This window comes from Echinops telfairi, unplaced genomic scaffold, assembly GCF_000313985.2.
Source record: "Echinops telfairi isolate 266 unplaced genomic scaffold, ASM31398v2 ScPeMD7_32;HRSCAF=126, whole genome shotgun sequence".
Lineage (NCBI taxonomy): Eukaryota > Metazoa > Chordata > Mammalia > Afrosoricida > Tenrecidae > Echinops > Echinops telfairi.
This window is the reverse complement of record NW_022103929.1, coordinates 325,000-348,387: the sequence shown is the minus strand read 5'-3', so window position 1 is coordinate 348,387 and position 23,388 is coordinate 325,000. Positions and strand designations below refer to the sequence as shown.

The following is a 23,388-nucleotide window of genomic DNA, read 5'->3' as shown; positions in this document are numbered from 1 at the left end:
GGTGTGCTTCTTCCATGTGGGCTTTGTTGCTTCTGAGCTAGATGGCTGCTTGTTTATCTTCCATCCTTTAAGACCCCAGATACTATATCTTTTGATAGCCGGGCACCATCAGCTTTCTTCACCACATTTGCTTATGCACCCACTTTGTCTTCAGAGATCATGTCAGGAAGGTGAGCATCATGGAATGCCAGTTCAATAGAAGAAAGTGTTCTTGCATTGAGGGAGTCCTTGAGTGGAGGCCCAATGTCCAACTGCTACCTTAATACTAAGCCTAGAAATATATGCACATAGATCTATTTCCCTATCACCATTTATACTACATATATACATGCCTGTATTTAGACCTCTATAAATGCCCTTTGCCTCATAGTTCTTTCCTCTATTTTCTTTTACTTTCCTCTTGTCTCACTATCATGCTAAGCCTTCATTTGGGTTTCAGTAATTCCTCTCAGTTACATTGCCCTTGATCAAGCCTAAAAGGCCTCCAACATCCTCCTCACCACCGATTTTGGATCACTTGTTGTTCCTCTGTCCGACCCCTCCCCACCCTGGACCATCTGTCCCCTTGTTTTCTCCTACAGATTCTTTATCCCACCTATCTTATCTAGATAGACCTGCAAAGATAATAATATGTACACAAAACAAGTCAGAGCAAAACAAAGCAACAAAAGAAAACAAAACAACAACAACAAAAGAAAAGCCTATAAATAGTTCAAGGTCTGTTTATTGACCTTTAGGAGTGTTTTCTGGTGGAGTCTGATGGGATGCCACACCTTGGCTCCAAAGCCTATTTTTGGTATTCCCTGGGGACTTCCTTGCTCTGTTCCCCTTGCTGTTCTGTTGCACACCCTTCAATTATTTAGGATTTTACCTTTAGTGCTGGTGTAGTGGGTTATGCATTGGGCTTCTAACAGCAAGACCAGCAGTTCAAAACCACCTGCCACTCCAAGGGAGAAAGATGAAGCTTTCTACTCTTGTGAAGAGTTACAGTTTCGGGGGTGGGGTGCAGTGGAGTTAATAGCGCTGATGATTATATAGCCCAACCCAATGGGATTGAACAACAGAACTGTATGGGAAGGGAAAGAATATATTGGAATGAGTAAGCTATGTCAATATAAATATTATTTTTTACATGAAATAAAATAAATCATAGGGAAAAATTTTTTTAAAGAATGTATATTCCAGAGAAACAGAAACTAGGTTAGTGCTTTCAGGTACTGGTAGAAGGCAGAATGAGTGAATGCTTAGTTGGTACGGGGTTTAGTTTTGAGGACATGAAAATGTTCTGAAACTAGATGGTGGTGATAATAATATAACATTACGAATATACTCAATGTCACTTAACTGTGTGCTTTAAAACGGTGAATTCTATATTGTATGTATTTTGCAGCAATAAGATAAATAACAAGTTCAAAAAAAAGAGTTACAGTCTCAGAAACTCACAGGGGCAGTTCTACCTTGTCCAATAGGGTTGCTAAGAGTCAGAATCAACTTGATGGAAGTGAGTAAGACCTTTAGAAACTATGAAGGGTCAAATTAGATCCAAAGTAGGAGAAAGGAAATAATAAAGAGCAGGACTCAGTGAAAGATAAAACAAATAGAGAAAAATCAGCATTTCATTCACTGTGAAGCTATCAAGACCTGTTACAATGCCCTATTAATTAAGTCTGTGTGATACTGGCACAATACATCAATGAACTGAAGAAGCAGAAATAGAGGTCAGAAACAGATTTACACACATGTGGTTATAAGATTGATGATAAAAGTGAGACTGCAATACAGTAGAAATAAGGGTATTTTTAATAAATTGTTTAGGTCTATGGCAAATCCACATGGGAATCTTGACCCAAACTTAACACCAAAATAAAATAAGTTCCAGATGGACTGTAGATCTAAAAAAGAAAAGTAATATATTGAAGCTTTTAGGGAAAGAAAACAGGAGTTTTATCTTTATGACCATGGAATAATCAAAGATTCCTCAAATATTTGACTGACTCCCAAAGAAAAAAATTGATAAAATGGACTACATAAAAATTAAGGACTTCTACTCATAAAACGGTCTAATAGAAATCTAAAATTGATTGTAGTGATGATTGCACAACTGTTCTTAATAGATGTAAAAGATGGAACTGCATGATATATGAATTATGTTTTTAAAAAAGCATCAGAAGAGTAAAAGACAAGGCACAAAATAGAAGATACTTGCAATACATAAATCTGACCCAATTAAAAGGCCTATGCACAATTTATATAGAAAACACTGGGGATACCTACAAATCACTAGGAAACATTGGAATTATTGGGTCACAAAGACATAGATCTTGCTGTACTAGATACTACCTAATACTAATCTACAGTAGAGATCTACTTTATACTTTTTTAAAAAAATTGTTTTATTAGGGGCTCATACAACTCCTATCACAATCCATACATTCATCAATTGTGTAAAGCACATTTGTACATTCACTGCCCTCATCATTCTCAAAACATTTGCTCTCCACCTAAGCCCCTGGCATCAGCCCCTCCCACTTTATAATTCTACTAACAAGTATGAGATGTACAATTTTTACACCAGCTTATCCAGGTTTGGTATCAGTCTCTTTGTTTTGCTTTGCTTTTTAGCCATTTTGGGTGGGTGTTATCCCACCTGGCTTTAATTTCATTTCTTTCATTAGTTTTTAAAAAGTGAGAGAAATCCTAAGCCTTTCAGATCTTACAACTTTCAAAACACATATATTTAAAAAAATATTTTTCAGACTTGAGCATTCACAAAATATGCTGTCCACTTGAGACAAATACTGTCATTTAAAAAATATTTTACTTTAGAAATTTGGAAAATTATGGTTATAAAATTTAAAAGATCAAGAGTATTAGAAAAAAATAACAAAAATAAAAACAAAAGAAGACCAAGTAAATCCAAAATGACAGCAAATGTAAATACATGTGACAAAACAATGTATTTATTTACTGATGACACTGTAATTTCCAGTATTTAACTCCTCATCATAAGCTACTATTTCATGAAAAAATGTTTGAAATTTCTTTTTGGAAAATATACTTTAAAAACTACAATTCTTTGAGGACTGAAGTACTGATACATGCTAAAACATGGATGACCTTTGGTTAACATTATGCAAAGTGAAAGGAACCAGGCACAAAAGGTCAGAGATTGCATGATTCCATTTGCATGAAATGTCTAGTACAGGGAAATCTAAAGAAACTGAAAATAGATTATGGTTGTCAGGTGCTGGGGAGTGGATGAAAGAATAAGGGGTGACTGCTTTTAATGGGTGTGACTTTTTGGGGGATGTTGGAAATATTCTGGAATTAAAATTATGATAGTTACATAGTATTGTGAATATCAAAAAGTAAGTAAACTCTATACTTTTAAATGCTTAAAATACTAAATTTCATGTTATGTGAATTTTATCACAATAAAAGTAAACCTTAATTTTATGACTTAAAATTAATGAACAGAAACCTGGGAAGTTTGGAGTATTATAAAGAAATAGCTATAAATCTGCTACTCAGAAATAAATATCTTACAATACAGGTACATTTTCTCCTAGTTTTTTTTTCCTGGTGCATGTCTGTTGACAGACATCCTAACATGTATGAAATAATTCTATCTACATCCGGAGTGGGGAATGACCGGCCTGTGAGTCATATAAAACCTAAGAAATCATCAATATCAGCTAATATCACACACCTCACCAAAGAGAAGTTCCATCTATTACATTAGTGGTGAGTTAATTAAATGTTTGACAAAGTGTAGCAGACTAATTTTTATGTTGATAATTTTGTATGGCCCAAAAAAGATGTTATAAATATCCAAATGTCCATGGCAGAAAAAAGGTTCTACCCCAGCTCTACACAGTCCCATAAGAGGTGTCCGTGTGTGTTTCATTTACCACATAATCAGGATCTTCCTGTATTATTAAACATTCCTTGTACAGTACGGAAATGTCTATACTAGCATAAACTGGACTTACCATAATTTAATTAAGCTGCTCCTCACAAATAAATATATACAAAGTAATAATTCTGTGATAAATTTTTTAAAGTATAATTCCTTCACAGTTCTTTACCTGATTATTACAATTACCAATAATCAGTGCATCAGCCAGAGACAGCTGCCCCACAATCATGCCCTGTTCCAACAGTGGAGCTCCTGTTTCAGCAAGTCGATTAGATGTGATAACAATGGTATTATCATCATTTAATACCATGACTGGGTCTGCCTAAAATGGAAGAAATAATAGTTAATGGCACAAAACATGATATTAATATACTAAGTTATCCTTTCTTCTTGATATACATACGAAAGTCGTAAGTATGTTTTTTACTTATAACTTTGCCTAACCAGAATCATGACAACCTTCTTTGTCAAAAACTGACCTCAATGAAAGCTGCCACTTCTTGGAGCACCAAGTTCCATTCCACCTGATCTTCAGTATTGAATCGGTGAGTATAATCTTCAATTTCATCAGACAATTCCTGATTTTACCATAAGGCAAAAAAACGTTATAAAGATCTATTAAAATAGATATCTACATCCTATCACACTCCTGACAGAAAATTATATAGGTAAGAAGTTTGAATATTGTTGAGACATCATCCCAATTTTAACAGAAACTTAAAAATTGAAACCACATGGACAGGCTTCAAAATCAGAAACTCTTAGGAAGAAAAAGAATATCCAAGACTTTTAGAAAAGCATGGAAAGACCTTGAGCATTTTCTAAAATGAATCCTATCTAGCTGAGCTTCTCAGGCTTGTATCAAGCTCTTGTGTTTTTTGTTTGTTTGTTTTGCCATGGTCTTATTAGTAAATGGGGGTAGGGAACGAGAGAAGTGAGGTTTCCAGAGCTACTTCTGGTTGCATTGTCAGAAAGACACGTGATGCTTCTGTTCCAAAATGGAAGAAGAATGCTTTCAAAACTACTGAGTATCAAAAACGAACAAACAAACAAAAAACAAACTACTGAGTATCACCAGAATTTATTATGTCCCAGTTACAAGTATTAAGTTGTCCCAGAATACAGTTAATTTTTAATTACCCAAGTTAGTGAAGAAAAAGAGTGATGTAGATATTTAAAAGTGGTGGAAAAACAAAAAGTCATTCAAAATACCTTTTATAAAACATTATTTATATATATTTTCTGACTTAAGCTTTTAATGATATCCTCTTACACCAAATATCTGAACTTCTGTTTGCCTTTTACAACCATTTATTGATGGGCTATGTTGAAGAGAAAAGATCAAGAATATAGGCCATGGACCAGGGATGTGACTAGCCTTTGCTATCATGTGGAATGCATCGGAGAGAGCATTGTTACAGATGCTGTTAGGTTAAAATTTAGCATCCTATTATTTGATCTCCTTTATGATCCATTTAAATCTGTTCTAGTTTTAATGATTCTTTTTTTCTTTTAGATTGAGGTTTTTATGTTTTACTTTGTATTTCTTGTTAGTTTTTATTTTATTTTAACGTTTTACTATATATGAAATCCAGGAGAGGTAAATCTATAAAAATCAGTAACTGGTACTGCAGTGATTATGCGCTGGGCTGTGATCCGCATGGTCTGCAGTAAAAAACCCCCAGCAGCTGCACAAGAGAAAGACTGGGTTTTCTACTCCCCAAAACAGCTAGTCTTGGAGACCACAGCAAGTCACTCCGAGCAGCACCAACTCATGGCAGTGAGCTTGGTTTTCTAGTGGGGGTATAGCACAGGCAGCTGGGGAAAATGGGGGGGGCTCATGATGATGAGTACCAGGATGAGAGAAATGTTCTAAAACTGAATGTGGTGATGATTTTACAACTCTTGTTGATGTGATTGAACTCTTGAATTGTACATGTGAATTACACGCCAATAAAACTGCTAAAGCAGAAACAAGACAAAAAGAGCAAGAATATAAGATCATTACCTCTGCTTAGCTTAAGTGTGTGTGAAATATGAAGGTAAATGGGGAGAAATAGGATCACTATGTTTTTCAGACAGCAATGTATTTTGAATGTTGCAATTACTTAAAGACCTATCAAAATTCTTAGAGGTAAATCTATTTTAAAAGCAAACAATATTATCCATGCACAATGAGAATTTAGGATTTTAATTGTTTTAAAGTACATTTACCTTCACCAGATCCTTCACAACATCCATTTTGTTGAGAAGGAGACAAACTACTATAAATCTTGCATAGTACCGTAACTTCTTTACTACCAACTCAGGCCTGTGGGAAAAAATTAATAGCATTCATTTGATTAAAAAAGAGTACATGCTTTTTTTATTTTCCCAATTTTCTGACAGCTTTAAAATTTCTTTCAATCCTTTTGGCAGTAGTAAGCACTTCCACATGTAATCATATAATCCTTTTAACACATTTCTTATTCAATGATTCATTTATTCATTTGTTCACGTATCCATTTAATAAATATCTATTGAGAGCCTAGATATAACAAGCACTAAACAGTACTAAGAATATAATGACAAAAATTATATATAGTCCCTTTCTTCACAAGATCTTTCAGTCAGAAAAGTTCATGAATTTCCTCAAATATGGAAAAATTTTAGCTACCTTTAAAATGTTTTCTTGCTGCCCCAAATATTCTCTTCTTCTAGGACTCTAATTTACAAGTATGTTGAACTGGTTGATATTTTCACTGAGGCTAATTTTTTCTATTGGCTCCCCCCCCCCTCAAATAATTTCTCTTCAAGTTCAAGACTCTTTCCTTTCTTCTCCCTTCTAAGTGAGACAGCAAAATGCTAAAGGGTTTTAAGGAGAAGAAGATAGGGGTCTTGGGATGCACTGTTGAGAATGAACCATGGCAGTGACAAGGGTAGGAGAAGGGACATCAGTTAGGAGCCTACTGTAATTATTCAGGGAAAGAGCAGTAAAAGTAGTGAGAAGTAGCCAGATTTGGGATTTATTCTAAAGGAAGGAGTCAAGAAGATTTGATAGTGAATTAAATTTTGCTTATAACAGATATAAACTCTTGGTACCTTAATTCATGTATCTTAATTCATTCTAAATATTTTATTGTGTATCTTAAAAATTCCCACAAAAGTAGAGAATACAATATGTATGTACTCATCACCCATATTCCACACTTCTCAAACTGTTGCCACTCTTGTTATCGTGTAGTCACCCAAATTTGTACTAAACAGACAGACAAAAGTTGATGGGTGCATCTACTTTGGAAACCACTATGCTAAGCTGAAGCAACACACTGATGAAACACATCCATGCTCTCTCCACTCAGATACATAAGAGAACATCTCAACTATGCTTGAAAACCCAACCTTACCCACAACCTATTGGTTGATTCTATACTCAAATGCAGAAGAAAAATTCTTCCCATGAGCCTCAATGGAAAAGTGAATACCAAATTCTTCTTAATTTACTACTTAGATTTGTATTTCCCACTGTAAGAGAAAACTCAACACTATCACCTCTAACAAGAAACACTACAATTCTCTTGATGAACGTCTGGTACTCCAGATTATAAGCCTTGCTCGACAACCAACCCTACTACTTGTAAGGCACTGAATCTGTAATGGGGAGACTTTGTTCCTCTAGGTGGTGAGCTAAAGCATCTCCCCACAACTTTCATGTTATCAGAAGCCTACCTTTCTCTATGTCTAATCCTGATGAGGTTGAGTCTTACCTATTTCCAAGAGTATGGATTTGCAGCTTCTAGAACAAGTGATTTTGTGATGGGCCCAGGGAATGAGACATTCTGAGCACTGTCTGTGTTCAGTGACAGACAGCCACCTTGGGGATTGCGGGAGCACACCACTTCTGATAGCCCTGACATATCCTTAGGTACTGAGTGCAGACAGAACTAGCTCTCCTCAAGAAAAAAAATGCATTTTAAATGGGGTGGCAAGTTGTGGGATTCTTTCTCTGATTCATCCTCTGGGAATTGATTTCACAAGCCATTGATTACTACCTTGACTTTACCACTTGTCTGTCATTATAGTTTACTGTGATGGTTTGTAAGTTGCTGTGATGCTGGAAGTTATGTCACTAGTATTTCAAATACCAGCAAGTATTTGATGAAGTAAAAGGGCTGAACAGAAAAATTTAAAGAGCAGCTTGAATTTGTAGACAATTGCACATCCCCCTACAGAGGGTTACAAGGAAGGGACAATTCAACCAGGATGCAGTACAGCACCAACAAAACACACATCATTCCTCTAGTTCCTGAATGCTTTCCCCCACTCCCCCACTACCACGACCCAGTTCTAAACATACAAATCTGGCTATACTGGAGTATACACATTGGTGCAAATAAGAGTTTTTGACACATGGAATTCAGGACAGATAAAACCCTCGGGAACAGTAGTGGGACAAACAGTAGCGGGACTAGCGATATTATGAGAGTAGGGGGATGGTGGGGGCTGGGAGGGAAAGGGGAGAAAGAGGGAACTCATCACAAGGTCAGATATATAGCCCATCCCACCCCCCAGGGGGTCAAATAATAGAAATGTGGGTGAAGGGAGACAATGGATAGTGTAAGACAGAAGGATTATAAGTCAGGTAAATAAAACAAAACTCCTCCACAACTAGACCAATAGACAAGATGATGGCAAATAGACAAAATATTGTCAAGGATTTCATCTTTCTTAAATCCACCATCAATGTTCATGGAAGCAGTAGTCAAGAAACCAAACAATACACTGCATTGGGTAAATCATCAAGAAATCAAACAACATGTAACTTTGGATAACTCTGCTACACAAGACTTCTTTAAAGTGTTGAAAGCAAAGGTGTCCCTCAAAGGACTGAGTTGCACCTGACTCAAGCCAGAATATTTCAATCATCTCAAATGCAGGTGAAAGTTGGGCAGTGAATAAATCAGACCAACAAAGAATTGCATTTGAATAATAGTGCTGTCAAAGAAAACTGAAAGTATCATGCACCGCCAGAAGAACAAACAAATTTGTCTCAGAAGCATACTTTTTCGAAGCAAGGATGGCAAGGTTTCACTTCACATGCTTTGGGCATGTTATCAGGAGAGACAAATCCTGGAGGACATCATGCTTAGGAAAGTAGAGGGTCAAAGAAAATGAGGAAGACCCTTGAGACAAGATGGACTGCCACTGGCGCAACACAGAGCTTCAATATATCAATTGTGAGGATTGTGCAGGGCCAGGCAGTGTTTCTTTCTGCTGAACAGTCACTAGCCCATGCTTGGAACCAGTGGGATGGCACCAAACACCGCCATCACCACCTTGGCTGGTCTCTTTGCTCTGCCTGAACCAAGAAACAAAGAACAACCTACCATCAGAACAAAACTCTCCTTACAGTCATTGACTGAGGTCAAGGTTTTGTCCAACAGCCTATCATCCTTTGAGTCTAATTTACAAACCCAAGGCAAGATATTTTGTCAACCTAATCCCAAATAATCCACTCTTTGTAACCTGCCTTGTGCTAAGACCCAGTACAGAAAAACAATTGATATGTGGTATTTGCTATTAAGGCAAAAAACTGTTTTAATAATTCAAACTTGGCTTTTAAACCAAGGCGCTCAGGGCCAATTCACCTCAGTAAATTAGAAAGTGTGGAAAAGTGAATTTTATTTTATTTATTATTTATTATTATTATTATTTTAATATTAGACACACTTTATAACCCTTTTGGCCAAGAATTACCTTAGTTTCAGATTTTCATTTTGAGTATTTTAGTGTTTTCTTAAGGGAAAGTGAATTTTATATGGTATTTTGCTGTTGCTTCATACAGTATCCGTCTTATATGTATCTCTAATACTGATAAAGCGTACACAACTCCCATCAAGAAATCGGACAAACTGCCCGTGTATGAAAACCCAAACCCAGGGCTACATGAAATCTAGTGAAGGTATGGGAAGCAAAGCAAAAGAAAGCCCGCAGCAAAAGTGCCCGATGGAACTGACACAGGGATGCAGCGAGGTGTTGACAACACCAAAGGGGAAAGTGTGGAATTCAGCCACTACATGCCCTCCTTGCATCAAGGAAGCGCCTCTAGACAGTATGAGCAAGATGTACAAGACGATAAGGGGTTTAAAGGCGAGGGCTTTCCACAATCATTACTGCTTAGCTGGAACGCTTATGACTGCTCTCTGAAAAAAACCGTCAAAACAATGTTTTCTCCCATCACTTAAAAAGAGGATAATCTTCACTAGACAACTATGAATTCTGTTGCTGGAGGCAAAGAGAAAATTCAGATCATCTATGCCTGAACCTTCTCTTCCAATTCTTGGAATGCTAGCCATAGGATCTACAGAAGACTTGATCTGAAAAGAATTTGATGCCAAATATCTGCCACAGTTCCATTTTGATGGAATCACACCATCTTCTGCCTGTAGTCCAAATGTCTCTTAGGAAGTCAGCTTTTGAAGGGACAAGAGGACGGCCATACTTCTTTCTATCTTCTCCACCAGGCCAGATATGTAGGTGCTAATGGACTGCTACTGGGAACGAATACACTTCACATGGCTCACTTTTTCAACACTGAGTGACTCAACTGCAAAACAGGACTGAGGATAAAGAAGAAGATTCAAAGAGCACGACTCTTCTTTCTCTAGTCGCACACTGTGGCTTGGATGAGTGTAGTTGGCCTTCTTCCTTTACTTGCAACCACAGGCCTGGAAAACTGGCCCTATTTGGAGAAAGATTCCCATTGTGTTGGGAAGGAAATGCCTTCAAATACACATTCCCCAGGCCAAAAATGTGCCGCCACACAATAGTCCTCCACTAAGGAGCAGTCATAAAGGAGCTACCATAAGAGATGACCCAGTCCTGTGTCTGGCTATTCATTATACCTGAAGGTTATCTGTAGTTAAGAACAATCAGGTTCTATACCCTGACACACCTTAAAATATAAGGAACTCTGTTTTGACATCTCTTGCTGATACTAATCAGATTACTCCCCTGGGGAGGGCTCAGGGGCATCTGAGATCAAATTAGCACTAGGTCAAGACAATGATTCACCTCATTGCTTATTATGTTACACACTATGATATTATCCAGTGACTATGTAATGTTTGCTGTATGACAAAGATCTGATCTGTAAGCCCCATTATATATACCCATTGGAGAAAACATTCACTCTTTTTGTCCTGACATAGGGGCAAAGATCCCCTGTGCCCCACTGTCTGTCTTTATCATCTTCCAAAAGCACAGTCGCTCCTGAGGACCCATACCCCCACACCACACAATAGTTTCTAACAGGCTTTTGAATGTATATGAATCAAAATAAGTCAAACACAGGCCGAAAGGCAAAGGCTATTAACTAGCTTCACATTGGAGAAGTTTCTCTTCTATGAAGCCTTGTATGGTTTCATTCTCTCATAAAGAAGTAACCCCAACCCTCCTCCGTGGTCTGATTCTACCCCAACACAGTGATATCTGTTACAATATCTGGACTACTTATTGCTTTTACATAATCTTCCACCTCTGTATGCTTGCTCAAGTAGGCTGAATACACAATGGGCACACATTAAAGCCTGTTAAATGAATAAAAGTTATCATTTTCTGCATACTTTTCACATAGATGAAGGGCTTCGAGTGTCTTATCCTCACCTTTCTAAAAACATAATTGGTGCATACCTGTCCTCTTTATTGACTTGAGAATAATAGGATCTCTGTCTGATCGCAGAATAAAAGGAGAAGGCCTCATTTAGGTAGCTGGTCTCAGATGTGCGTAGGCTACGAGGAAAAAAACAACACACCAATACAACCAACTTTAAATATAAGTATGTCTCAAGCTCTTCACCATAAAAATGCATGTACTGCCATTGTACCATTCCTCTGTATGACAGGACAACAATGACTGAGTCTAAATCTGAATCAGCAAAACAATAATCATATCGAAGATAAAGTGTGTAAAAGTAATGATACAAAAGCCTTCCCACTGCTCTCAAAACTTTTTTGCTGTTAACCCACAGTTACAATTGCACCTATTCCTCACTTATAAATTATCTCCACATCTGATATTTTACATTTACAGTGGGTTTATACGGTGGGCATTTTAGTTAAGAGTCAAGCACTTAACCATTGAATGGGGAGGACTCCTTTGTAAGAATTCTATGTGGCTATTTTTGCATATTGATGGCCTCTATCTGGCGGTAATACATGCTGCACTACAGGGCAAGAGTAACATTTGTTGTGATGGTTAAGATTACGTGTGTCAATTTAGCTGGCCATATGTTTCAGTGGTTTAGCATTATGTAGTGATATGATTTGGCAGTTATGTAATGATGTTGTCATTCTGGTTTTTTTTTTTTTCATTCTCTGTTTTCTGATCTGATGTAGTCATCCTCCACACCAATTTTGTACCTAACCATTATCTTTTGAAACTAACCATGTCCATTATGTAAATAATGGGTATACTCTCATTATTTGAAGGTATTCTCCAAACAACAGTCCATTTCCCACCCACCTCCTAATTAACAAAAAAAATTCATATTATTTTGAGAAAACATTTCATCTAGTTAAATCTCTTCCACCCAGGCCTTTCATGACCTTCTCCAAATTCATACATAGTCACTTGTCCTTTGGTCCATTTCCTTAGCTTTTCTCATGGAAAGTAGAAAGAGATAAATCCATATTAATCTTTAAAAGATGCTTAAAGACTTAAAATATTTTATCCAAGAAAAATTTTGACGGTGGAAATTTAAAATTATATTCTTAAGAAAAACATGTAGGAAAAGGAAGCATGCAAAGTGCTTTGTGACAATGCTGCATTACTACAATGTGTCAGCAATCTCTTAATTTCCACCATGGTTTCCTTGTTTCCATTTGTCTGAATGCTCTACTCTTTCTTGCTTGTGAAATTAATGATCCAAACCATTTAAAAAATAATTTTTGATACTATTTCATGAGAGTGGATTTAGACTCCAGAGAGGAGTGCTCTTCTTTCCCAGACCCACGATGGGGCTATTTAGATGTTACTGATAGACTCAACTGACAAAGCTATCTTTATATACTTCATGCTATCTTTCAGGGACATCCTACTAGCCTGATTTTTGGGGGGTGGTTTCCTACTATGAATTTTTTAAGTACACTTTTAAAAAACACTCATTCATACATACAAATTATAATGTGTCTGCATATACCATTAAGATTTAAGGGATTCCATAAGTTCTAGAAGCCCACTTTTTATTAGTCATTTATGTAATAATCATGATCAAATTCCTTTAAGTTACATGAGAATTGAGGCTGATTAGATGAACTGCTTGGAAAGCTAGTCTTTGAAGCAAATAATGTTAATAAAGGAAGGTCATTTAATGATGCAGTCTTCATCAATCTGATCTGAAGTAGTAGAGTTTCATTTGTAACTCACTATGTTCCCTGTTGTCCAGAATGACTACACTTTCTTATTTCTACGTCCAGTTTACTTACTAATAATGATAGTAAAGCTGCCCAATCTTGGAGGCAATTTCCCCAATTTGCCACCGCTTTAAACCATACCGATTATCCAGGACTTGTCTGTTTTACATAGGAGAAAAGAAACAGAAATAAGAGATTATAAATATTAAAAAATAAAGCCAAATCTATAAATTCATAAGCTAAAATACCATCCCAATTCAGTACACCTCATGAATTTTTCATGAGATTTCAAAATAATCATTCAATTAAATTCAAAAAGTATTCATTAAAAGCCTATTTAAAGGAAGCAGAACTATAATAAGAAAGTCTCTCTGAGCTATGTTCATGAAAATTCAAGACAATTCTCCCTTAAATAACTTTGGCCAATAAACAATACCTACTTTAGAATGAAACTATGAATCATCCCACCCGTGTTGGAATTAATCTGAACCATTTTAGATAAAACATATGTCTTATTCAGTTGAATACATTTGAAAATCTTAAAAAATAATAATTGTATTAGGTAAAAGTTTATAGAGTAAATTGGTTTTTCCCTTGATAGTTTGCACAGAAAACGCTTTTTAACATTGCTGCATTATCACAATGTGTCAGCGACCTCCATTTCCACCATGGGTTCTCTGTTTCCATTTGTCTGAATGTTCTACCCCTTCTTGCTTTCTCATCTATACTTTTGGGAAAAGGTTCTCTCAATCTTGTAAAGCTGATTGTCTAAGGGATACGTTGCTCTCATGTATTTTATTTTAAGGGCCGGTCTAGTGTTCAGATCACAGGTGGTCTCTGGTGGTCTTCAGCTCCAGGTCAGAAGGGTGTCTTTGGCCCATAACCCTAGGATTTTCCCCAGTTTCTGTCAAACCAATAAATCTAGTTTTTCTTTGTGAATCTAAATTTTTGCTCTACCTTTTCCTCCTTCTCTGTCTAGGACTCTCTGTTATAATTCCAGTAAGAGCAGCTAGCCATGATATCCCAGCACCATCTAGTTGAGAAGATTTTAAAATCTTAAGTAAGAAAGCTTGTTGTCATTTTTAAGCATGAAGATCGAACATATTACTTACAGAGTAACCAGAGGAAAATAGTACTGAGGCAGCAAAGGTCAAAATTGTGACTAACATAAAATGGGCCCTCCACTCTCTTTTAATTATCAAAGTCCTTTACCGATGCTGCTGCTGGAACTTCCAAAGTTTGGTGTAAACATCAAAAGTCCTTCCAAAATAGGACTGCCACTGCTTCTGTCCATATTGTGGCAAATCTCTGTAATAACAAATAGATGTACATTAGATAAATCTGTATGCTGAAGGTAATTAAGTCTTATGGTGATAAGCAGATATATTTAAAGCGCTTGCATTCAAGCTTTTTTTTTTTTTTAAGTTATCTACTATTGTTGGAGTAGAACTAATTCTATAACAAGGGCCTAGGATATATTCTATTCTAATCTACCTTTCAGAGAGTTCACATATAGCTTCTGTGGTTTTGTAGATAGCTCTCTTAAAAGTTCTCTATCACTCTCGTTTCTCTTCCCGGGTGACCTTATTCATATTCGCCTAAATAGTGTTAGCTTCAACATATTTATCTTCAATTCAGAACTCTGTTGTCTGGAAAACAAAGTTTAGGAATGAATATTGAAACAGATGTGCATCAGGTATTATTGTTTTCAACTATCCTATACCCTCTCTACAAGTGAAATATGCCTTCCTGTCCGTGGGCTCTGTGACTTACAATACACGCCTTTGAAAGTTAAATCCTTCCTTTCTGTGATGCTCACTTTCCCTGAGAAGATAGCTGAGGACAAAGCGGGTGCATAAGCAAATGTGGTGAAGAAAGCTGATGGTGCCCGGCTATCTAAAGATACAGTGTCTGGGGTCCTAAAGGCTTGAAGGTAAACAAGCGGCCATCTAGCTGAGAAGCAAGACATGGAAGCCCACATGGAAGAAGCACACCAGCCTGTGTGATCACGAGGTGTCAATAGAATCAGGTATCAGGCATAAAAGACCAAGAACAAAATTAAATAAGCATATCGATGTGAATGAGGGGGAGGGCAGAGTGGAGACCCAAAGCCCATCTGTAGTCAATTGGACATCCCCTTACAGAAGGGTCGTGGGGAGGAGAAGAGCCAGTCAGAGTGCAGTATAGCACAGATGAAACACACAACTTCCCTCTAGTTCTTTAATGCTTCCCCCACCCCCATCCCCACACATTCTCATGACCCCAATTCTACCTTACAAATCTGTCTAGACCAGAAAATGTACACTGGTACATATAAGAACTTGCAACAGAGAATCAAGGAAAGATAATCCCCTAAGGACAAATAAGGAGAGTAGCAATACTAGGGGGGTAAAGGGAAGTAGGGGAGGAGGGATAAGGGGTAACCGATCACATTGATTGACATATAACCCCCTCGCAGGGGAATGGACAAGAGAAAAGTGAGGGTGAGGGAGACAGTGGTAGGCATAAGACATAAAATAATAATAATAACATAACTTATCAAGGATTTGTGAAGGAGGGTGGGAAGGGAGGGAAAAAAGAGGAGCTGATATCAAGGGCTCAAGTAGAAAGAAATGTTTTGAAAATGATGATGGCAACATATGTACTAATGTGCGTGACACAATAAATATAAATATGGATTGTGATAAGAGCTTTAAGAGGCCCCAATAAAATGATTTAAAAAAAGAAAGATACCAACAACTAGAACAGAGTCAGCAGAACCACCCATCAAATAGCAAGAGAAAAAAAAAAAAAATCAGGGCACAGTTAAACCAGTGGGAAGACAAGAGAACAATACAAAAGATAAATGCAGCTAAAAGCTGGTTCTACGAAAGAATTAACAAAATTGACAGTACTCTGGCAAAGCTTACCAAGGATAGAAAGGAGCAAACATCAATAACCAGGCTGAGGGATGAAACAGGGGCAATAACAACAGACTACAATGAGATTAAAAGGATAATCACAAAATACTATAAAGGTCTGTATTCTAATGAATTCAGAAACATGGAAGACATGGATAAATATTTGGAAAAACAGTCTCTCCCTAGATTATCTCAGACAGAGATCAAGAACCTCAACAAACCCATAATGAAAGAAGAAATTGAGAGAGTCATTAAAAATCTACCAACAAAAAAGCCCCAGGGCCAGTTGGCTTCACAGCAGAATTCTACCAAGTATTCACAGAAGAGTTGACACGGATCCTCCACAAAGTATTCCATAACATAGAAGAGATGGCAAACTCCCAAACTCATTCTATGAAGCCAGCATTACTTTGATACCCAAACAGGGCAAAGACCCCACAGGTATAGATAATTACAGATCAATATTTCTAATGAACATAGATGCAAAAATCCTTAACAAAATATTGGCCAATCCACCACGACCAGGTATGATTCATCCCAGGGATGCAGGGATGGTTTAACATCCAAAAATCCATCAATATTATACACCACATCAAGAAGAAAAAGGATAAAAACCATATGATAATATCCATAGATGCAGAAAAAGCATCTGACAATATCCAACACCCATTCCTAATCAAGACACTCATAAAGATAGGATTGGAAGGTAAGTTCCTCAAGCTGATACAAGCTATCTATGAAAGGCCAGCGGCCAACATCATAGTCAATGGAGAAAAGACAAAAACAATCCCACTGAAAAAGGGTACAAGACAAGGATGCTCCCTCTCCCCACTTCAATTCAATTGTTTTGGATGTAACGGCTAACAATATAAGACAGCGGAAGGACATCAAAGGGATCCAAATGGGAGAGGAGGAGGTGAAACTATCGCTATTTGTATATGACATGATCCTATACATTGAAAACCCCAAAAGTTCCACAGCTGGAGTACTTACAGTGATGGAGGAATATGGAAGAGTGGCGGGATACAAGATCAATAAACAGAAATCAGTAGGTTTCCTATACACATCGGACAGGAACATGGAAGAGGGGATTAAGAAGGAAGTGCCCTTCACAGTAGCTAAGAACAAACTGAAATACCTAGGAATATATTTCACAAAAAATACTAAAGACCTATACAAGGAAAACTATAAGACCCTACCACAGGAAACCAAAAGCGACCTCCACAAATAGAAGAACATCCCCTGCTCATGGATTGGAAGGCTTAACATAGTAACGATGACAATCCTACCTAAAGCACTTTACAAGTTCAATGCTATACCAATTCAAATACCATCAACCTTCTTCAAAGAATTGGAAAAACTGACCACCAATTTCACATGGAAAGGGAAGAAACCCAGAATTAGCAGAGAACTCTTCAAGAAAAAGGACACAGTTGGAGGACTCGCCTTACCCGATTTTAATGCCTATTACACAGCTACAGTGGTCAAAACAGCGTGGTCTTGGTACAACGACAGACACTCAGACCAGTGGAAAAGAATAGGAAGTCCAAGAATAAAACCATCCACATATAGACAACTGATCTTTGACAAGGGTCCCAAAACCATCAAGTGGGAAGCAGATGCCCTTTTTAACAAGTGGTGCTGGAAACAATGGATATCCACATGCAGAAAAATTAAACAAGACGTTTACCTCACCCCATGCATAAGAATAAACTCAAGGTGGATCACAGACCTAGAAGTTAAACCCCAAACCATCAGGACCACCAAGGAGGGAATGGGACTAATCTCAGAGCACTGGCCCAGGGAACTCATTGGCTCACTGCAATAGGGGCGGGTACACACGCAGGTGAAATGGAAATCGACAAATGGGATTTAATAAGAATAAAGCACCTGTGCACCTCGAAAGACTTCACCAAGAGGGTGACAAGACACCCACAGACTGGGAGAGGATTTTTAGTAATGACACATCGGACAAAAGGCTCATTACTAAAATCTATTAACACCATCATGACCTGCAAAAAGAGGAAAACAGTTAACCCCCTAAGGAAGTGGGCAAAAGAACTGAAAAGAGCCTTCACTGGGGAGGAGATCCTGATGGCCAATAATCATATGAGAAAGTGTTCCTGTTCATTAGCCATAAGAGAAATGCAAATCAAAACAACAATGAGATACCACCCAACACCCCTGAGGCTAGCCCAAATCAGAAAATCTGAGAGCAACAAGTGTTGGAGGGGCTGTGGTGAAGTAGGAACCCTTCTCCACTGCTGGTGGTCGTGTAGATTTGTACAGCCACTGTGGAAAGCAATCTGGAGATACCTAAAGAAAATGGAAATTGGTCTACCTTATGACCCAGCCATACCTCTACTGGGCATATACCTGGTGGAAGCAACAAATAAAACACGACCAGTCATCTGCACTCCAATGTTTATTGCGGCACAATTCACTATCACAAGGACTTGGAAACAGCCTCCTAAGTTTCCATCGACAGATGACTGGATTAGTAAACTAAGGCACAAACACACAATGGAGTACTATGCAGCGCTGAAAAGCCCGGACGATCACATAAAACACATTGCCTGGTGGGAGGAGCTGGAAAGAATCACGTTAAGCAAGGAAAGCCAAAAGCAAAAGGACAGGTATAACATGAGTCCCCTGAGGTAAGCACAATCAGCACGCCAGGAATAGAAGAATAAACACCTATCTCCCAATAAAGGGGTGGAAGCATAGACAGTTGGAGAGAGGGCAGGCCACACCTAGGGAGGTACATGAGAGTCCAACATAAAGAAGGGGAAGGGGGGCAAGTGGAGGGAGAAGCAGGGTGGGGAGAAACTGAGTTGATGGCACGGGGGTGGGAGTGGGGGTGGGGTACAGGGCACTAACCCACCCAGGGGGAGTATTGGTTGTGTTCCCACAGAACTGGAACGTGCATATAGATCCCATCAGGACACACCAAACCAGGAGGGCAACGTAACACGCGGAGGAATCCATAAAGAGACTAGACCATACGCCGGCCCTAACCAGAATTAGGCCGACCCCCACCATGGAAGGGAGTACCACAGAAAATGAAAATAGATCGTCTGGTGTGAGAAATAAACTGACCTACCACACCACATCCAGAAGGAAGCTGAAGCAAAGGAAGGAGGAGGAACGGAGCGGAGCACACCTGGGCCCACCAAGCTCAGAGGATGATAGCCCAGCTCGGAGGTCCCAGTGTACAGAGAGGACCATATAGCTGCCCCCACAGCGAGATGCAACATCCTGCATTGATCCATGGCCCTACATGGGACAGCACCGGAGACACTGTGGAATGGGCGACTGAGCTGACCCCAACACACTGAGGCAAAACAATGGGGGCCTACAATGGAGCGGCAGGGGAAGCAGAGCAAGGAGGTCCCGAGGGAAGACAAACGATGGACTCTGGGGCCAGGACGTGGCACCCCATTAGACTCATCCGGAAAACGCTCCTAAAGGTCAACAAACAGACCTTGAACTACTAACAGGCTTTTTTTTTCCCCCTGCCTATTTATTTTTGTTTTTTCCTTTTTTCTCTTCTTTTAAATTTTGTATGACAGAGGCTGTTTTGTTTGTTAGCTTGTCAGTGCTGCTGCCGTCGTCGTCGCCATGTTCTTATGTGCCACGTTAGTGCTGTGCTGTCAAAGCCATCCCCAATTTTATGCACATATTAATATAACTGCAGGTCCACCTAGATAAGAGGCTGGACACAAAAAAATGTGAGAAGAAAATAAGGGACCAACGGCCCCAGAGGGACATGAGAGTGTGGGAGGTAGGGGAAGGGAGGAGGTGTTGGCCAACCCAGGGAAAAGGGAACAACAAGTGGTTCAAAACCAATGGCAGGGAGAGGATGGGAGGACTGGTAGGGAGTGACCAAGGGCAAGGTAACTGAGAGGAATTACTAAACCAGAATGAAGGCTGAACATGGTAGTGGGACAGGAGGAAAGCGTAAGGAAATAGAGGTAAGGAGTAGGAGGCAACGGGCATACATAGAAGCCTAAATACAGACATGTACATATGTAAATATATTTAAGATTATGGGAGAAATGGACCTAGGTGCATATATTTATAGGTTTAGTAGTAGGGTGGCAGGTGGACATTGGGCCTCCTCATGCACATTCCTTTAATACAAGAGCACCTTGCTCAGATAAATGGTCATTTCATGATACCCACCTTCCCAACATGATCGCTGAAGACAGACGTGTGCATAAACAAATGTGGTGAAGAAAGCTGATGGTGCCCGGCTATCAAAAGATATAGGGTCTGGGGTCTTAAAGGCTTGAAGGCAAATAAGCAGCCATCTAGCTCGGAAGCAACAAAACCAACAGAGAAGAAGCACACAAGCCTGTGTGAACACGAAGTGTTGAAGGGATCAGGTAGCAGATACCAAAGAACAAAAACCATCATTGTGTGATCACCTTCCCTACATAAACACTGAAGATGAATGTGTGCATAAGTACGTGTGGTGAAGAAGGCTGGTGGTGCCTGGCTATTGAGACCTATAGCGTATGGGGACTTAAAAGACTTGAAAGTAAACAAGTGGCCATCTAGCCCAGAAGCAACAAAGCCCACAGGGAAGCAGCACACCAACATGTGTGATCATGAAGGGCCAAAGCGACCAGGCTTCAATCACCAAGGTGGGGGTGTTCATATCATCGTGAATGAGGGTAGCGCGTGATGGGGACCCAATGCCCATCTGTAGACAACTGGGCATACCTTGCAGAGGGGTAGTGGGGAGGAGATGAGTCACTCAGGGTTCAGTATAGCAATAATGAAACTTACAACCTTCCTCTAGTTCTTAAACGCTTCCTTCCCCCAACTACCATGATCCTAATTCTACCTTGCAAACTGGTTAGACCAGAGGATGCACAGCTGTACAGATGGGAACTGGAAACACAGGGAATCTGGGACAGATGAACCCCTCAGGATCAGCAGTGACAGTGGCAATACCGGGAGGGGGGTGTGTAGAAAAGGGGAATCGATCACAAGGATCTACAGATAACCTCCTCTATGGGGGATGGGCAAAAGAAGGGTGGGTGAAGGGAGACGCCGGGTAGTGTAAGATAAGATATAATTTATACATTATTAAGGGTTCATGAGGGAGGGGGAATGAGGAGGGAGGGGGAGGGGAAAAAGGAAAATGAGCTAATTCCAGGAACCCAAGAGGAAAGAGAATTTTGAGAATGATGAGGGCAACAAATGTATAAGTGTGATTTACACAATTGATGCATGTATGGATTGTGATGAATTGTATGAGCCCCAATAAAATGATTTAAAAAAAACCCCAAACCAAACCCAAGGACACGGAGCCAATCCAGACTTACTGTGACCCTATAGGACAGAGCGGAGCTCAAAAAAAAAAAAAAAGAAAGAAAGAAAAGAAAGATAAATACTTGCCTACCCTAATAACCTTGTGCTTGGCTGTACAATTTGGGTTGGCAATTTAAATCTCAGTGGAAGGTATCTATGTGCGCCAGGTCTGAAGAGAAGACAGAGATGGTTACATACTTCAGCACTCTCACCTTCCCTCTGACCTAAGTCCATCGGTTTATACCTCAGCCTATAATCCATAGTGAAGTACTGCTATAACAAACACCCAAGATACAATGCTAAGTTAAGAAGGATTGCTACAAAACCATAGAAACCTTTATTAAACAAAAATATCAAAATGTGAAGCTATCCTTTGTAAACATATCCTCCCATCTAGGTCTTTACACCTCTGGAGGAGGTTTCCATCTCTCTAACCCTCCACACAGTGGACGCCATATCAAAATGGCATCTTGGGTACCCTTGAGAGATTAAAGCTGTGTATATATTTTTTTGCTGTGTACTTTTTTAAACATTCCTTAAGTGCAGAGAAGCCTGACGGAGTCAGATCAGGGCTGCAGATAGATGGGGTAAGGTTTTCCAATAAAACTCTGGTGGGATGTCCCTTGCTATCCCCACAAAGAATGAGCAGGTGCATTGTCATAATGGAACAAAATTCCTCAGCACAACCTTCCGGGGCTTTTTACTTGGCCAATGTAGTTTTCAATTTTCTTAAACCTTCCTCATAATAAGTCCTCATGATCATTTGTGTCTTTCAGGTAAATCTATCAAGATTAGCTCTTTAGGATTTCAAGGAACGATCACCCTAAGCTTCTCGGCTGACCACTCTGTTCTACATTAAACTGGCCCAGTAGAACCTTTGTAGTTTGTGTTTTTAGTATGAGTTTTTAAAATACCTTTTTGGAAAACATTCATTCATACACACAAATGATAGTATGTCTACATATACTAGTAAGATTTAAGTGAATCTCTAAGTTCTAGAAGTCCATTTTGTCTTAGTCTTTATCTATTAAATCCGATCAAATTCCTTTAAGGTATATGAGAAATGAAACTGACAAGATCAATTGCTTAGATGGTTAGTCTTTGAAGCAAATAGCGTTAATTGTGTAAGCTCATTTAAGGATGCATTGGCTCCCCTTGGAAGCTACTGTTGTGATTGAACCTTTCTTAGGAAGGCACCTTAAGGAAACTAAGCATGTGTATGATTCAGAGTTTTCTGCAGCCATTCACTGATTGCAGAGATATGCTTAAACATGTTTTGCTTGGACTAAATTCATGCATGTACAAACTGAAACCCTAGCAGCAATATTTTTTTCCTCATCCTCCTGTAATATACTGGCTTTAGGTTTGGGTGGTTAAGTATCAAGTAATTGTTACTGGAGGCTAGAAAATGAGACTTTTCATAATGAACTGGGGAAACTGCATTTTCCTATAGTAACTTGAAAAGCATTCAAATTTAATAAATGTGTGGACTTAGACAAAGAAGTCATGAAGCAATATTATTACTGGTTTCTTTTATGGACTGAATATATATTCAAATGACATACTTAAGTCCTAACTACTGGGACCAGTGAATATAACCTTGTTTAGACAGAAGGTCTTAGAATATGCCCTTGGTTAAATTAAATGATTATACTAGAAGTAAGATCCTCTAGTCACAGGAATAATTAAATAGATGAGGAAAGTGGCTTGAAAATGAATATATTGAAAAAGAGAAGCATATTGTATTATTTTACCTAGCTGTCCTAATGAGATTAAGTAATTCTAGGAAGAAAAAGACCTGGTAGGGCATGATCAAGGGAAATGTAACAAAGAGGAAGTGCTGAAACCCTGGTG

At 38.7% G+C, this 23,388-nt stretch overlaps 1 protein-coding gene across 2 annotated transcripts in view; it reads right to left on the bottom strand.

Annotated features, from left to right (window-relative positions):
* The window catches only part of SCAI (suppressor of cancer cell invasion), a 71,928-nt gene that overhangs the window by 37,452 nt on the left and 11,088 nt on the right, over window positions 1-23,388 (bottom strand). For both annotated transcript variants that reach the window (XM_045290201.1, XM_045290202.1), the window contains exons 2-7: window positions 14,525-14,620; window positions 13,385-13,471; window positions 11,564-11,689; window positions 6,134-6,230; window positions 4,399-4,497; window positions 4,089-4,241 (exon numbers count right to left, since the gene is read on the bottom strand). In XM_045290201.1, coding sequence (XP_045146136.1) covers window positions 4,089-4,241; window positions 4,399-4,497; window positions 6,134-6,230; window positions 11,564-11,689; window positions 13,385-13,471; window positions 14,525-14,620 — 658 coding nt within the window. The remainder of the gene's footprint in view (window positions 1-4,088; window positions 4,242-4,398; window positions 4,498-6,133; window positions 6,231-11,563; window positions 11,690-13,384; window positions 13,472-14,524; window positions 14,621-23,388) is intronic.